The following is a 16,029-nucleotide window of genomic DNA, read 5'->3' on the forward strand; positions in this document are numbered from 1 at the left end:
AAGCTGGGCTGTCCAAAACTGCCACACTGGGCAGGAGCATGGGGACAGATGGGGACACAGAGCAGGACTGAGTCCTCCCTTCTACAGGGCGAGTCATTGACTTCTGTTAAGCTCTAAATCAAAGTGCTTGGTGTTAGGAGGAGCAAAGCAGCTCTAAGAACACCACTTACAAGGTGTATTTCTCAGAACTGCTCTATGTGCCTGTTTATGGTGATGTTTTCCCTGAGGAGCTGTGCTTTACTACCCCCTGTGCAGCTCTGATGCCTCAAACTACTTCCCCACGTGCTGCGACAACCACACCATCCCCTTTGGATGCTGTTGCTAAACCTCAGCAGGAAGCGCCAATTCGCAGACATCCCTGGCGTTTCGCAAGGGGAAGCTGAGGACCAGCTCGGGGCCACCGCACACCGGGAGCCGCTGCGCTGGGATAACGGGTAACGGATAACGGGTAAGGGGTAAGGGGTGCGCCGCCCGCCTCGGGCACTCACCGCCTTGAGCCGGGTGACCTTGCCGGCCAGGCTCTCCGCCATGCGCTTGTTCTCCGCGTCCAGCGCATCCTCGGGCCCAGCGCTCGGACCTGGCCGGGGAGGAGGCGGCTCAGCCCCGCCCGCTCGCTGCTCACCCCACGGGGCGGCCGCGGCCGAGCGCGCTCGCTGCCCCCCCCCCCCCAAGGCCTCCGCTGGCCACGGGGGCCGTTACCGCTGCCCCCCCCCCCCGCGTCTTTGCCACGGGGCGATCCCGAGCTCCTTTTGCCCAAACTACAGCGAACTCCCCCCAGAGAGGCGCGGGGAGAACCCCAGGGCCCTGCCCCGAGCAGCTCGGCTCCAGCAGTGCCGGGGGCTCCGTGCCCAGCGCGGGGCTGCCTCAAGCCGCTCACACCGGGGCTCTTCCCCCCCCCCCCCGGCCCTTCCGGGGCTCCCCTGGCCTGGGCCCCCCGGAGGCTCCCGCAACCGGACCCTGGCGGCTCCCGAATGACGGCGGGGCCGACCCCGGCCTCGATCCCTTCCCCTCCCGCCCATGCCCTGCGATGGGACCCGGGACCCCCTCCCCGGCAGCAGCAAGGCCCCTCCGCGCCCCCCGCCTCACCTCGGCCCCTCTCCGCCATGGCGGCCGCTGGGCCCGCCCCGCTGGGCGGAGCCGCGCCGGGCCCACAAAATGCCCGCCCCCCTCCGCCCGCTCTGCGCGGCTCCGGGCGCTGCGGAGGGAACCGGGAGCACCGCGGCCTCCGCGCTGGGCCGGGCCGGGCCCCGGGCGGGGAGCGCGGCCGAGGCAGGAGGCCGGGGCGGCGGGAGGAAGGTAACGGCGCTCCCCTCCGGCCCTGCTCGCCGCAGCCCCTCGCCGGGCCGCAGGGCTCCAGCGCCGGGGGTCGGTCCCGGCTCCGGCTCCGAGGGACTCCGAGCCGCAGGTACCGGCAGCGCCGGCCCGGCCGCTGGGGGGGAACCGGGGCTTGAGGGGCTGGGGACGGCGCGGAACGAGGCGGGGGGAGGCAGCGGGGGGGTGGAACGTGGCCGGGGCGGGCCCGGCTCCTGCCTTGACCGCAGAGCCGGGGGCAGCCCCCGGGCCCAGCCCCTCCGCGGGTGCGGTTCCGGGCCGGGGCCCCCGAGCGACCCCCGCTTCCCGCAGCTCTGCCCCAGGCCCCTCCCGGCTGCGTGGGGCAGGAGGGGTGGCCCCCGTGGGCGCCCCAGAGCCCGGCACTGCCGGCGCAGGGCCCGGTGCAGCGCGGGGGCTGCGTTCGGTGCTTGCCGCGCTGCAGAGCGCGTACCATGGGGGTCTTAATAGGGGATCCGCGCTGCAGAGCCCGTACATGGCTCCATGGGGTCTAACAGGGGATCCGTGCTGCAGAGCGTGTACATGGCTCCATGGGGTCTAACAGGGGATCCGTGCTGCAGAGCGTGTACATGGCTCCATGGGGTCTAATAGGGGATCCGCGCTGCAGAGCCCGTACATGGCTCCATGGGGTCTAACCGGGGATCCGCGCTGCAGAGCCCGTGCATGGCTCCATTGGGTCTAACCCCAGATCCATGCTGCAGAGCCCGTACATGGCTCCATGGGCTCTAACCGGGGATCCGCGCTGCAGAGCCCGTGCATGGCTCCATTGGGTCTAACCCCAGATCCATGCTGCAGAGCCCGTACATGGCTCCATGGGCTCTAACCGGGGATCCGCGCTGCAGAGCCCGTGCATGGCTCCATTGGGTCTAACCCCAGATCCATGCTGCAGAGCCCGTACATGGCTCCATGGGGTCTAACCGGGGATCCGTGCTGCAGAGCCCGTACATGGCTCCATGGGGTCTAACAGGGGATCCGCGCTGCAGAGCGCGGTGCATGGCTCCATGGGGTCTAACCCCAGATCCATGCTGCAGAGCGCGGTTCCTGGCTCCATGGGCTCTAACCGGGGATCCGTGCTCTCTGATGTGCTCGGAGCCGCTTTATTTCCCACCGCCGCGGGTGCTCCCCGCACTGTGCCCTTGCAGGGCTCTGTGCGCTGCTGAGCTCCTGCTGTGCCTGAAATAACCCCCTCGCCTCTGTGCGCCTCTGCTCATTGACACGGCCATGGTGAGGCGCGGTGCTGGTGCACAAGGGACGTGTGTTCTGACCGCGTGTGCCTGATGCACTCCCACAGCCCGTCCCTGCGCTGGCTGTGCCAGGCAGCAGAACCCAGGGATCGACTGCCACAAACCCTCCCAGGTGGCTCTGCCGGGGGCCGGGGGATGCTCTCCATGGGAACGCCTGTGGAGGTTGCACTCGCTGTGTTCCTGCTCCTGTGCAGCGCTAGGAATCAGGGCAGCCCGAGGAGGAGGGGGCAGAGCTATTTCAGGGAGCTGCTGTTATCTGCTCTGTGTTAATCCCGGGCTGGGATGGGGGGGGAAGGCTTTCCCCGGGTGCTTTAGCGCCCGGGCATGCATTAAATGTTGAAAAGCAAAGAGGGAAAGAAGAGGATTAGAGGGCGAGGGAGGAAGCTGGCTGCTGGTGAGCCTGGGTTATCCATCTGCTCTGCCCCTATGGATGCAGCAGCGTGAGCAATCACCTGCGGCTTCCCTCTGGTTTGGCCTTTCCCTCCTCCCTCTCTGCTCTCCTGTATCCAGGTCCTTCTGCATCGCCCCCTGGTTCACCTCCTGCTGAGCTGAGGGAGATAATGGAGCTCCGGGCGGTGGTGGCCGCGCTGGAGAGCGGGGAGCAGGACACGGTGCTCAAGGTGCTTCAGGTCTACAACCGGGAGGTGAGTGAGGTCCCAGCCTCGCCTGCAGTGGGACCTGTGTGTCCCCATGCGTCCCATGGAGCACATCTGCCTGTGTGTCACTGCCAGCAGCATGGACTGGCTGCTTCGGTTTTCCCTGCTGTTTGGCTGGGGAGCAGCTGAGCGGCCTCTCAGTGTCCTGGTTCCTCTGTATATTGCAAGGAAAGCATGGAGAAGGGCGAAGGGGTTGTTCTTGTGATTGCTGTTATTGAGCTATCAGGTAAAACCTGGAGGGAAATCGGTGCAGACCAAGCAGGAGAAGCCTTTCTGTGAAGGCAAGGCTTGGAGGTGAGGTTTGGGGCCTGGGGAGGAGCTGCAGGTGGAGTGGTTCTTGTGATTTGCAAGTCAAAGATCCCAGAGGGCAGGGATGGGGCTGCTGGAGCCGGGTGCAGGCGCCTGCTCTGAACTGGGGGTAGAGAGCATCAGAGCAGGAAACTGCCCCATCCCTGGCAGTGTTCGAGGCCAGGTTGGACACAGGGGCTTGGAGCAAGGTGCTCCAGTGGAAGGGGTCCCTGCCTGTGGCTGGGACCTTGGAGCTGGATGGGCTTTGAGGTCCCTTCCAACCCAACCCATTCTTGGTTCTAAGAACGGTTGGGAAGCAGAGGGGGAAGCGCTTTGAGCCTTAAAGTGGCCCAAGGGGGTCTGTGGGGGTAAATCCCATCACAAACAGGCTCTGGTTGTCAGGGAGGTCTCGCTCAGGGTTCCCACTGGGGCAGGGGGCCCTGCAGAGCTCCTGACTCAGCCCCGAGTGGGAGGGGAGCAGCAGGGAGAGCCTTGTGCAGGGGTGTGCGAGAGGAGAGTGCGGCTCTGAGACGGGGGAGATGTGGCTGAGAAGGAGCAGGGCCCTCCTGGGCGTTGCTCCATAGGAACAGCGTCCCCTGCTCCAGGTGTGACGCTGGAGGAGCTGGAAGTGCAGCCAGAGCTCCGTGTGGGGCCAGCCTGAGGTACCAGCCACGGGGTTCTCTGTTGTCCTCTGCTGGTGCTGCAGTGTAGGAGCCTGTGAGGGTGGCAGTGGCTCTGCTGGGCAATCAGAGGAGGCTGTGATGCTGCAGAGGATGTGAGCAACCTCCTTGCCTCGTTTTTACTGTGGAGTCAATGGTGCTGCAGCCTCTGTGGGGTGTGTTTGAATTCACTGTTGCAGGCTCAGTCAGTCGTTGATTGCCAGCAGCAAGCTACAGCTAAAGCAAAGGCACAGGTATGCAAAACAGACACGAATGGGGCTACAGGAGCCTCCAAGAGGATGCAGTGGGAGAGCACAAGTGCCCCGGTTGCCTGCAGAGCACATCAGCTCCAGGACTGGAGCCCCAGTCCCTCAGTGAGGGGCAGCAGGAGAGGGCACCCTGGGGAGGCTGGAGGCTCTGCAGGCAGCCTCTTGCTGTTGTGTTCTCCACCACGGCTTGGTCTGGGCTGGCAAGACCAAAGCCATCGCTAGGACCTTGGTGCTGGGGCAGGGTTAAGCTGCACCCTGGATCTGCTGCTTAAGCAGCCAGGAGCTGGCAGCCCATTAAAAAGGTGGCAGGGGAGGCTGCGCCTGTGGAATGAGGGAGTCAGGGAGCACCCGGGATCCCCAAAGCCCCAAGCAACCAGTCCTGGGCTGGAGGAAGGCAACGGGCAGCTCGTGATGTGGTAAATACAGTGGGAGATGAGCTCAGCCCTTGAGAGCCTGCATGGGATACCCAGGAGTTGCCATTCCTCGAGAGAGAATCAATGCAGAGTGTGAGGATGCTTGGTTGTGGTGATCCCTGCTCCTGAGCAGCTCCATAGGGATGAGTGGGGTCAGCCAAAGGTGGCCAAGGAAAGGGACGTGCTGGAGGTGGAGAGAGCAGGTCTCTTGTGCTTAAAGAATGGGACCTGTCACCCCATGGTCTGGTTGCAGGTAACAAGAAGCGCGTTCTGTTGGTCAGGAGGAGGAGCAGTAAATGTCAAGGGGAGGATTGTGTAGGCCCAGCTCGGTGGTGTCACTGAGCAGGGAATTGTGGCTGTTATGGGATAAGAAGCTCTTCCCTGTGAGGGTGCTGAGCGCTGGCACAGGGTGCCCAGAGAAGCTGTGGCTGCCCCATCCCTGGCAGTGCTCAAGGCCAGGTTGGACACAGGGGCTTGGAGCAAGCTGCTCCAGTGGAAGGGGTCCCTGCCCTGGCAGGGGTTGGAGCTGGAGGAGCTTTCAGGTCCCTTCAACCCAAACCAGGCTGGGGTTCTGATTTCCGAATCCTCTTTCCTCCAGTGCCTGGGCTGTTTGGCTTTCTTCTGTTTCAGACAGGGGTTCTCTGCGCACTGGTTCCCTGCCGCTGCTGGGGGCTGCTCTTGAGGGGCTGCTTGCTTTTGGGCAGTTTGGGTTCAGACCTGCCCTGCCCAGGGCCATGGGGTTGTGCATTTCTAACCTGTTGCTTTCCTTGGTTTTGTTCTCCCCACAGAAATCTCAGTGCTTCACCTTTGACGATGAGGAGCGGGAGGAGAGGAAGGTGGGCACAGGCTTTGCTGTCTTCCTCTGGCTGGGTATGGGAATGTGCTGCTGTTGGTACTCCTGTGCAGCAGGTTTGATGCTGGCAGCTCCTTGGGGAAAGCAAGGAGTGTTGGCATTAGCTTGGTGAGGGAACGGGGTGCTCAGAGCATCTGCCTGGCTGTTCCCATCCATAGGTGGTGGTTTAGGATGAAGGTCAGCATCCTTCAGCATCAGCAAGCCCTCTGCATCCTGCAGAGCGTGTAGTGCCAGCCATGGGTGTGTAAGAGCTGTGATCACCTGCAGGCCGAGGCCACAGCAGCATGCAGGGCTCCAGAGGGGTTCTGTGAGGCAGCTGCAGGCTTTGGCTGCGGCAATGCATTAACAGATGCTTTGAGCTGCTGTCATCTGGCCCTCCGTGGAAGGAAGCTCTCCTGTTCATGGCTGCTGTTGCCAGGGCAGACCTGTTCATGGCTGCACGTGGCTGGTGGGCTCCTCTATCCGTAAGCCAGTTTTTCCTGACAGAGCCCGGATTGTTTTCCGTCTGGTCCAGTCCATTGATTGTGCCAGTGCCTGTGTTAGCACAGCAAGTGTGGGCCATGCAGCCAGGGTAGAGCACAGGACCCCTCTTGTGTGTCAGCTGATGCGGGGTGCAGCTTCTCCAGGTACAGCCAGATGCACAGGACCAGATGTCCCAGGATCCGTGCTCTCTGCCCTGCTTGTCCAGCTGCTTGGGCTGGGCCAGTCACAGTCAACAGGCTGAGAATTGGGGCACAGCCTTGGGGTGCTCCACTTCTGTGGTGTAAGTCAGGAAGCACAGAGGGAGCATCGCCATCTAACTCCTGGTGCTCAGTTCTTGGGAAGGTTTAGCCCTGGGAACACTCTCCAAGATCTTTTTAAGCTGAGTCTAAAATCTCTTCCTTCCTTCAGTCCTTTTATCATCACCACATCCAGCAGTGACACCGGGTGACAAACCTTGCTGTGATCGTGGGTTCCTTCCCCCTAGTGCTGTGCATGGAAAGACACTGGTGTTGCATTAGAGATGCAGGGGGACCTGACCTCACCAGGGTGTCGGTGTCAGTGCAGGGGGTGCCTGGTGTAACATGAGGTGTTGCTACACGTGGCTCAGGCCAGGGGGTGCCTGGTGTAACATGAGGTGTTGCTACACGTGGCTCAGGCCAGGCTGTCCCCAGTGTGTGGAGCTCCCTTTGCTCCCCGTGCCTTGCTCGCTGGCACGCACGGTGCTGTTACCCACGAGGGTTTGGTTCTCTGCTCCTGTGAATCGGTGTTAGTGGAGCTCTGCCAGCCCGGCCCTGCAGAGGATCTGGGCCAGTAGGCCTCCAGACAGCCCTGAGATCATGCTTTGAATCTCCTGAGGCCTTACCACCCCTTTCTGAGGGCATCACGTGCTGCTCTCACCTCACTCAGGTCCATTCCCCTCCCTTGGTGGTTTCTGATGCATCTCAGCCTTGTCAGTCTGTTTCTGGAGTACCCAGAGCAGATGCCTCCCTAACCTGAAGGCTCTGGGTGGGAGTGGAAGGCTGCTATTGAGTTGGTTGTCAGTGAAGCCTTAAGGGATGCTTTTGCTCTGTCCTCTTTGCTTAATGCGGCTGTCAAGTAAACCCTGTTACCCTGAATCATCCTCACCATGGGTGAAGCTGCAATATGGGGTAGCAGCGGTTGTCTGTTCATCCTCCCCCCTTACATCTGGTACCCTCTCCCAGCCACTCTTTGTTTCTTGCTTGAGCTGGGCCAGGATCAGATGCCAGAGCCAAGCAGTTGCTGGGTGCAGCCCTGAACCAGAGCCACCATAGGCCCACCTCTAGGTGATGCTCCCATCTCCCAGGGCAGTGTTACAGGGTGTCAATGGCAGAGCATGAGGCATCCCTTGGTTCTTGTTCCCAACGGCACAGAGAATGGCCCAGCTGCTGGTGAGGTTCCTGGAGAGGGAGCTGCAGCCGTCCTGCCAGGTCACCTGCCTGGAGAGCATCCGCATCCTGTCCCGGGACAAGTCCTGCCTGGAGCCCTTCAGCAGCAAGGAGGGGCTGCGGGCGCTCGCCAGGCACGCGGGCCTCCATCCCTGCGAGGAGCTCATCCGGGAGCTCCCCGACCTGGACGTGGTCCTGGAGGCCCTCAAGTGCCTCTGCAACGTCGTGTTCAGCAGCGCGCGGGCGCAGGCGCTGGCGGCCGAGGCCCGGCTCGTGGAGGGCCTGGCCGGGCGCGTGCGGCTCTGCCCCGGCAGCAGCCTCCCCCACGAGGTGAAGTTCTTCGACCTGCGGCTGCTGTTCCTGCTGACGGCGCTGCGGGTGGAGGCGCGGCAGCGGCTGGCGCGGGAGCTGCGCGGCGTCAGCCTCATGGCCGACACCCTGGAGCTCACCCTCGCCGTGAAGTGGAGGCACCCCCACGAGGTCGCCACCCAGGAGGGGCCTCTCCCCCCTCTGCCTCGGCAGGAGACGGAGCGCGCCATGGAGATCCTCAAGGTGCTCTTCAACATCACCTTCGACTCCAGCAAGAGGGAGGTGGATGAGGTGGGTCCTGGCTGCGTCCCCCATGTGCCTGTCTCCAGGCCGGGTGTCACTGCTGCCGCTCTCGCTTGTGTGTCACCTGTTACAAACCGGCCCTCGTGCAGCCCCTGAGGGTGGCAGGAGCCTCGTGTCAGAGCCTCCTCCCTTGGGCACTGCCCCTGCCCAGTGCATTACTGAGCAGTGCAGTTTACAAGTTGGGTGTTCCCCTTCTTAATGGCACTATTGAGTGCACAGGGGCAGAGCAGACACCCCAGGAACTCACTTCTGAGCCTGGCCTGGGGCTCCTCCACCTTCTGGACCAGGTCAATGGAGGATGTGATGGAGAGCACCTCTGCCTAATCCATGGCGCTGGCTTGGGGCCGCTTCCAGCCTTTGGCTCAGTGTCCCAGAGCAAGGGGAAAGGTACTGGGCAGCAGGGAATCTGGGAATTGTCCTGAAGGAGAACTGGAGGCTGCTTTCACTTGAGGCACCCTGCAGGCAGCTGCAGGCGGCTGGATGGGGCTGTGGGCTCAGGGCACGCTCTGGGATGTGGAGGATCCCTTTCCTGATGCAGGTTTCCATTCTGTTTGGGGGCAGGAGGATGCTGCTTTGTACCGGCACCTGGGGGCCCTCCTGCGCCACTGCCTCATGATCTCTGCCGATGGAGAGGACAGGACAGAGGAGTTCCACAGGTCTGTTAGAGCAGTTGGTCACCATCTCACTAGCAACAGCTCTCCTAAGGCAGATCCTGACTTTGGCTTTAGCATCCTCTGCTTGTGCGGTGATTGCTGAGGTCACTGTGATGAGCAGGTACCCTTGGTCCAGCCTGAGGTTCCTCCACCCAAACTGGCCCTGTCCTTCCTGCAGACACCTTGCCTGTGCTGCCACCCCAGAGAGGAGCGCGCTGTGCTCTCCCAGCCTGCCCGAGGGCTGTGCTCCAGCCCCTTCCACCCCTGCCTCCAACCTGCTCAGGTGCCACCACTGCAGTGGCCTTTGCCAGAGCAGATGTTTGGTGCTTTGGTTAGAGCCCGTGCTGTGTCAGTCCCTGAAGCCAGGCTGAGGAGCTGCCTGTGGCACATCACTGAGCGCTCCTGGCCCAGGGGTGTCACCTCTGAGCTGGTGACACCGGCCTCAGTCAGGCATCCGAAGCAATGCTCTAATGGCTATTGGGGTGAGAAGGAACGATAGTGATACAGCAGGAGATCCTGGAGAGAGACCTGCTTGGCCTCAGTGTCAGGATCCGTGCTTTCTCATCTGTCAGCAAACAGACTCCCAGAACATAGTTCAAGTACCCCAAAAGCAGTTCAATTTATCCCCTTTCAGTGGTGTGAGGAGCCTGGGTGCAGCCCATAGACAGCTCGGATCTCAGGGTGCCCTCACTGCTGGATGTTAGCCATGAGCTGAGGAGCTCCCGAGAGCAAAGCCCCGTGACTGTGTTCTCTCGTGCCTTCCTTGCGCAGCCACACGGTGAACCTGCTGGGCAACCTGCCCCTCAAGTGTCTGGATGTGCTGCTCGCCCCCAGAGTGCGCCCCGGCTCCCTGGAGTACATGGGTGTCAACATGGACGCGGTCAGCGTCCTGCTGGACTTCCTGGAGCGCCGCCTCGACAGGGTGAGTTGTGAGGTCCCTGCTCCCTTGCCTGCAGGCTGGGGAGGCCCCGGGCACCACCACAGCACACGGGGGGGCTTGCAGATAGCTCTGCATGGAAGGGGCCAAACTTGGGGTTGGTGGGGCTGAATCAGTGTCTGTTGATGGGGAAAGTGACTGTGGCATCACTTGGTGGGCTGCAGGCAGGGAGGCTGCTTGAGCAGCAGGGGATTGGCTGCGTGATGGGAAACGGGTTCTGTTCCAGTCAGCTCGGTAGGGACCTGGTGAGCAGGTTCTCAAGCCTCAGTTGGTGTTGTTTCAAGCTGGCTGTGGTTCTTCCAAAGGGCCTTCACGTGTTAACACTGCACTTCTCCATCCGGGTGCCCCACAGGTATTCCTAGCAGGTGGAGGCTGCTGTGCTATAGAGCAGGGCTCAGAGAGCAGTGGGTTTGGGAATGATGGAGCACTGGATGCCCCACAGGTATTCCTAGCAGGTGGAAGCTGCTGTGCTATAGAGCAGGGCTCAGAAAGCAGTGGGTTTGGGAGTGCTGGAGCACTGGATGCCCCACAGGTATTCCTAGCAGGTGGAAGCTGCTGTGCTATAGAGCAGGGCTCAGAAAGCAGTGGGTTTGGGAGTGCTGGAGCACTGGAACTCCTGCAGCAGGGCTGGAGCTTTGATGTCCAGCTCTTGCCCTGCTGTCTGCACTCCGGTTCCCCACCACAGGGCTGGAGCTTTGATGTCCAGCTCTTGCCCTGCTGTCTGCACTCAGGTTCTCCACAGGGCTGCAGCTTTGATGTCCAGCTCTTGCCCTGATGTCTGCACTCAGGTTCCCCACCACAAGGCTGGAGCTTTGATGTCCAGCTCTTGCCCTGCTGTCTGCACTCAGGTTCTCCACAGGGCTGGAGCTTTGATGTCCAGCTCTTGCCCTGCTGTCTGCACTCAGGTTCTCCACAAGGCTGGAGCTTTGATGTCCAGCTCTTGCCCTGCTGTCTGCACTCAGGTTCTCCACAGGGCTGGAGCTTTGATGTCCAGCTCTTGCCCTGCTGTCTGCACTCAGGTTCCCCACCACAGGGCTGGAGCTTTGATGTCCAGCTCTTGCCCTGCTGTCTGCACTCAGGTTCCCCACAAGGCTGGAGCTTTGATGTCCAGCTCTTGCCCTGCTGTCTGCACTCCGGTTCCCCACCCCAAGCCAGAGGAGCAGAGCTCAGTGGGACTCAGGTGCTGCTGGTTTTGTGGTGCCTCTGCAGGGACACAAGCTGAAGGAGAGCCTGACCCCGGTGCTGAACCTGCTGACGGAGAGCGCCCGCGTCCATCGCCAGACCAGGAAGTTCCTGAAGGCAAAGGTGAGCTGGGGCTCAGGCACAGCTGGGGGATGCTGCTCCAGGAGAGAGGGGACCGGCGAGCACCTGGACACTGCCACCCTCCCCACAGGGCCCCCTGCCCCTGCTGGGCTCTGGTTCGTGCGGGTTGAGGCCTTGGTACCCGCAGTGTTATCTTCACAGTATCCCAGTATCCCAGTATGTTAGAGATTGGAAGGGACCTCAAAAGCTCATCCAGTCCAATCCCCCTGCAGAGCAGGAACACCCAGATAAGGTTACACAGGAACGTGTCCAGGCGGGTTTTGAATGTCTCCAGAGAAGGAGACCCCACAACCTCCCTGGGCAGCCTGGTCCAGTGTTCTGTCACCTCACTGAGAAGAAGTTGAAGTGGAACCTCTTGTGTTCCAGTTTGTACCCATTGCCCCTTGTCCTATCATTGTTTGCCACTGAGAAGAGCCTGGCTCCATCCTCGGGACACTCCCCCTTTATATATTTATATACACTAATAAGGTCACCCCTCAGTCTCCTCCAAACTATAGAGACCCAGCTCCCTCAGTCTGTCCTCATAAGGGAGATGCTCCACTCCCTTCATCATCTCAGTTGCCCTGCGCTGGACTCTCTCCAGCAGGTCCCTGTCCTTCTGGAACTGAGGGGCCCAGAACTGGACCCAATATTCCAGATGAGGTCTCACCAGGGCAGAGTAGAGGGGAAGGAGGACCTCTCTCGACCTACTAACCACCCCCCTTCTAATACACCCCAGGATGCCATTGGCCTTCTTGGCCACAAGGGCACAGTGTCGGCTCATGGTCACCCTGTCGTCCATAGGACCCCCAGGTCCCTCTCCCCTACACTGCTCTCTAAGGGGTCGTTCCCCAGCCTATCCTGGAACCTGGGGTTGTTCTGCCCCTGTCCCTGTGCATCGCTCGTTGTTGCTGCCCCCTCCTGGCCTGCTCCAGCCCCACTGCTCCCCGCAGGTGCTGCCGCCGCTGCGGGACGTGAGGACGCGGCCGGAGGTGGGGAGCGCGCTGCGGAACAAGCTGGTGCGGCTCATGACCCACATCGACACGGACGTGAAGCACTGCGCCGCCGAGTTCCTCTTCGTGCTCTGCAAGGAGAGCGGTGAGCGCAGGCAGGGGCTGCCCGGGGCCGCGCAGTGTGGGGTGGGAGATGCTCTGCATCCACTGGGAGCCTCTGTTCCCATGGCCTGGGTGCACTGAGCAGGAGGCAGTGGGAAGTGTCCCGTGTGCTGTGGGGAGGGGTGGCTGTGGCTCAGGCCAGCAGGGAGGGAAGAGCTGTGCTGGAGGGCAAGCACCAAACCACCCTGTTCACACCCTCACCATTGGGTGCTGAACTGCCCTTCCTGGTGCAAAGTGGCAGCCAGTTCCCTGGCAGAGCCCAAAGCAGTGCTGGCATCTCCAGGCCTCCATGGCCTGGCTCCAGTCTTGCTATGGGGGCACACGCAGGGGCAGATGGGCAGGAGTAGGAGGGAAGCACAGGGTGGTTGGTGTCTCTGACAGCACAGGGATGCACAGTGTTCCTGGTGTCTCCTGTGTCCCACAGTGTCCCGGTTTGTGAAGTACACCGGCTATGGGAATGCTGCGGGGCTGCTGGCAGCTCGAGGCCTCATGGCCGGGGGCCGGGAAGAGGGCGAGTACTCGGAGGATGAGGACACGGACACCGAGGAGTACAAAGAGGCCAAGCCCAAGTAAGAATCCTGGTCCCTGGCCAGAGCCCCCTGTTCCTAAAGCACCTCCCAGTCCCCTTCTGTCCCTGTCTTCCTCTGTTCTCTGCCATCTCCCTTGTCCTGCCCTTCCATAGGCCCTGTGTGTAGGACACGCAGGAGCAGCAGCTCCCCATTGCGCTGTGCTCCTGCCCTTGCAGCCAGTCCTGACCCTGTGCTCCTCTGCTCAGGAGAACCCAGCTCTTCAAGGAGCCCTTTGCTCACTGCTCTGCTTTCCTCCTGCTCTGCCCTCACCTTGCTCTTCTTGCAGCATTAACCCGGTGACGGGCCGAGTGGAGGAGAAGCTGCCCAACCCCATGGAGGGGATGACAGAGGAGCAGAAGGAGTACGAGGCCATGAAGCTAGTGAACATGTTTGACAAGCTGTCCAGGTATGGGGAAGCTCTGTCTCTGTCTCTGTCTGCATTAGCACCCCTGTGTCTGGGGGCTGCCTTTGCCACAGGCCTGTCTAAGCCACCACTGGAGGGAGGAGAGGGGGAGTGGGAGATAAGTGGGGAAATGGTTCCTTGAGCTGGGCCCCACTGGTGCAGGGGAGGCACCCCCAGCCCCACACACCCCTGTACTGTGAAATCCCTCCATGTGCTTCTGGGGACCCCGAGCATGGATCACTTGTGCTCCCAGCCATCCCCTCCCCATGCTGGGGCTTTATGGCCAGAGGGGTCCCCTGCTTCTCCAGAGGGGTTCTTGGTGCTGGCCTGGGGTGGTTCTGGGCTGCCTGGGCCAGGCCCCGTGTCCCTGCTGTAGCCCCGGTCCGGTTCCCTGCTGGCTGCTGCAGCGCGGTGCCTCCTTTCCCCTGTCCCGGCTGCAGGGAGCAGGTGATCCAGCCCATGGGCATCACACCCGGCGGCAGCCTGGCCCCCATGCACTGCGCCCTGCGTGATGCTGCTGAGGACCGCTCCTCGTCCGACTCGGACCTGGGGCTGGACTGAGATGGGAGCCCCCCCAGTGCTCCAGGATCCCCCAGTGCTCCAGGACCGAGCTGGGAGCCCCCCCAGTGCTCCAGGACCGAGCTGGGAGCCCCCCCAGTGCTCCAGGACCGAGCTGGGAGCCCCCCCAGTGCTCCAGGACCGAGCTGGGAGCCCCCCCCAGTGCTCCAGGACCGAGCTGGGAGCCCCCCCCCAGTGCCCCAGGACCCCCCCAGTGCTCCAGGACCGAGCTGGGAGCCCCCCCAGTGCTCCAGGACTGAGCTGCACCCGAGGCTGGTGCTGGTCCAGGCTCCTCACTGCAGGATGTGGATCCAGGCTGGAGCCCTCGGCAGCCCCTCACAGGAGCAGCTCCTGCCCAGGCCTGGCTCCACCGGGAGGGTTCCCCCCTGCACCCTTCGGCAGGAGCTCCCGGTGGGATGTGTTTGATGCAGGACAGGTGCCAGGACCGGGCTGGGGAGGGTCCTGGTCCCAGCACGGGGGTTCAGCAGCCTCCAGAGCACGGTGTGTGCATGGGGCAGCGCTGTCGGTGTGCGTGGGGCAGGGGGGGAGCTGCTCCCTGGGATCCTGGCTGGGAATGGGGGGGCTGAGCGGTGCCTCCCAGCGGTTCTGGGGTGCAGGCACCTCTGGGTGCAGGTGGGGGTGGCTGTGGCCCTGGGAGTGCAGGAGTGAGGGCAGCCGCAGGGGTGCACTGAAGGGAGCAGGTAACCCTTGTGTGAAGCTTCCCCCGTCCCCATTGCCCCCCGTCCCCATTGCCCCCGTCCCCATTGCCCCCGTCCCCATTGCCCCCGTCCGCCCCCGTCCCCGTTGCCCCCGTCCCCGTGCCCCCCCATTGCGTCCCCTTCCCCCGTCCCCATTGCCCCCGCTCCCATTGCCCCCGTTCCCATTGCCCCCATTCCCATGCAGTTCCCACCCACATGGGAAGCTCACCCATGCTGACCAGCAGCACACTGGCGCTGTGCAGGGCTCCTGTGACCTCCCAGCTCAGCCTCTCCATGGGCCTTTCCCCATCGTGAGCTCCCCAAGGGGGCTCTGTGGGCTGCCCTCGCCTGCCTTGGGGAGGTCCCACCCGGGACTGGTGCCCATCGCCCCTCGCTGTGGCTTTGGGTTTGCCCTGTCCTCGTTGGTTTTATTGCTTTTTAAAGAACTGTTTTAAAGGACCCCTTTAGTCCGAGTCGCGTCCCCGAGGTCCCGAACGCCCTCTCACGAGTGGGAATGCAGCAGTGATGCTGGAATAAAGCCACCACAACGAGCTCGTGGCACTGGTGCATGGGCTGCAGCGGCCTGAGCGGGTCAGGGGCGTTCTTTGGCTCTTTGTGCACCCAGTTCTGGTCTGACCGCTCTGAGCTCTGAGTGCATTGGGGAGGTGAAAACACAGCGTTAAACTGGGGCTACACCAGGAGCTTTGCCTGCACCACTCCCAGGTGCAACCCAGGGAGCACCCCAATGTGAAACCAAGCACTGAGGCTGGAGGGTCCTGAGCCAGCCTCAGCGCAAGCGCTGAGCACGCAGTCACTCAGGATGCTCTGGAGCAGTTGATGCTTGAGCCCACTGCTGGCCTCTGCTGTGCAATGGGCACCAACTGGAGCTTCTCACTGGAGCGGGGCTGGAGCGGGGCAATGGAGCTGGTGCAGGGCCTGGAGCCCAAGTGTGATGGGGAAGGGCTGAGGGACCTGGGGGTTCAGATGGAGCAGAGAAGGCTCAGGGGGGACCTGATGGCTGCCTCCAACTGCCTGACAGGAGGATGGAGCCAGGAGGGGCTGGGCTCTGCTCCCAAGGAACAAGGGATGGGACAAGAGGAACCGGCCTCAAGCTGCACCAGGGCAGGGTTAGATGGAGCTGAGGAACAGTTCCTGCCCCAGAAGATGCGGTGCTGCACTGGGATATGCACAGTACCTCTGCTGGGAATGAGCGGGACATCACCATGGTGCTGTGATCCCGCCTCTCCCTGGGGTGGTGCTTACAGGGGGGTAAGGAGCAGTGAGGGGAGCAGTGCTGGGGACAGTGTGTGCCACTGGGGAGATGGAGGCTACAGAAACCCCTGGGGTGAGAGCGGCAGAAGGATGGAACTCATTTATTACTGAATGGGTACCATTGCACTGATTCCAGATGTCAGCAGCTGGGGGTGCCCCCAGTGACCAGGCCCCAGGGCAGCTCGTCCCTATGAGCATCTGTCCCTATGAGCATCTGTCCCTGCATCTGAGCAATGGGCACTGTGGGCCTGCAGAGCTGGCACCTGAGGACTGGGGCCAGTGCCTGAGGAGGAGCTGCGGGAGTGGGAGA

At 62.3% G+C, this 16,029-nt stretch overlaps 1 protein-coding gene across 4 annotated transcripts in view; it reads left to right on the forward strand.

The window, feature by feature from the left end:
- The first annotated feature begins 3,106 nt into the window (after positions 1-3,106).
- Positions 3,107-16,029, forward strand: part of RIC8A (RIC8 guanine nucleotide exchange factor A) — a 37,061-nt gene continuing 24,138 nt past the window's right edge. Inside the window, exons 1-11 of one of the 4 annotated variants that reach the window (XM_061353606.1) lie at positions 3,107-3,217; positions 5,647-5,694; positions 7,586-8,200; positions 8,774-8,868; positions 9,637-9,787; positions 11,012-11,107; positions 12,058-12,202; positions 12,644-12,788; positions 13,075-13,194; positions 13,632-13,750; positions 13,925-13,944. In XM_061353606.1, the coding sequence (XP_061209590.1) occupies positions 3,134-3,217; positions 5,647-5,694; positions 7,586-8,200; positions 8,774-8,868; positions 9,637-9,787; positions 11,012-11,107; positions 12,058-12,202; positions 12,644-12,788; positions 13,075-13,194; positions 13,632-13,750; positions 13,925-13,926 (1,620 nt within the window). In that variant the 5' untranslated portion in view covers positions 3,107-3,133 and the 3' untranslated portion in view covers positions 13,927-13,944. Of the gene's footprint in view, positions 3,218-5,646; positions 5,695-7,585; positions 8,201-8,773; positions 8,869-9,636; positions 9,788-11,011; positions 11,108-12,057; positions 12,203-12,643; positions 12,789-13,074; positions 13,195-13,631; positions 13,751-13,861; positions 13,958-16,029 lie in introns of those variants that run through there. The other 3 variants (XM_061353605.1, XM_061353603.1, XM_061353604.1) reach the window with 3 other exon arrangements.

Source organism: Neopsephotus bourkii, unplaced genomic scaffold (assembly GCF_033783945.1).
Source record: "Neopsephotus bourkii isolate Nb327-2 ecotype Australia unplaced genomic scaffold, CSIRO-AGI_Nbou_v1 NB_689, whole genome shotgun sequence".
NCBI classification, from domain to species: domain Eukaryota; kingdom Metazoa; phylum Chordata; class Aves; order Psittaciformes; family Psittacidae; genus Neopsephotus; species Neopsephotus bourkii.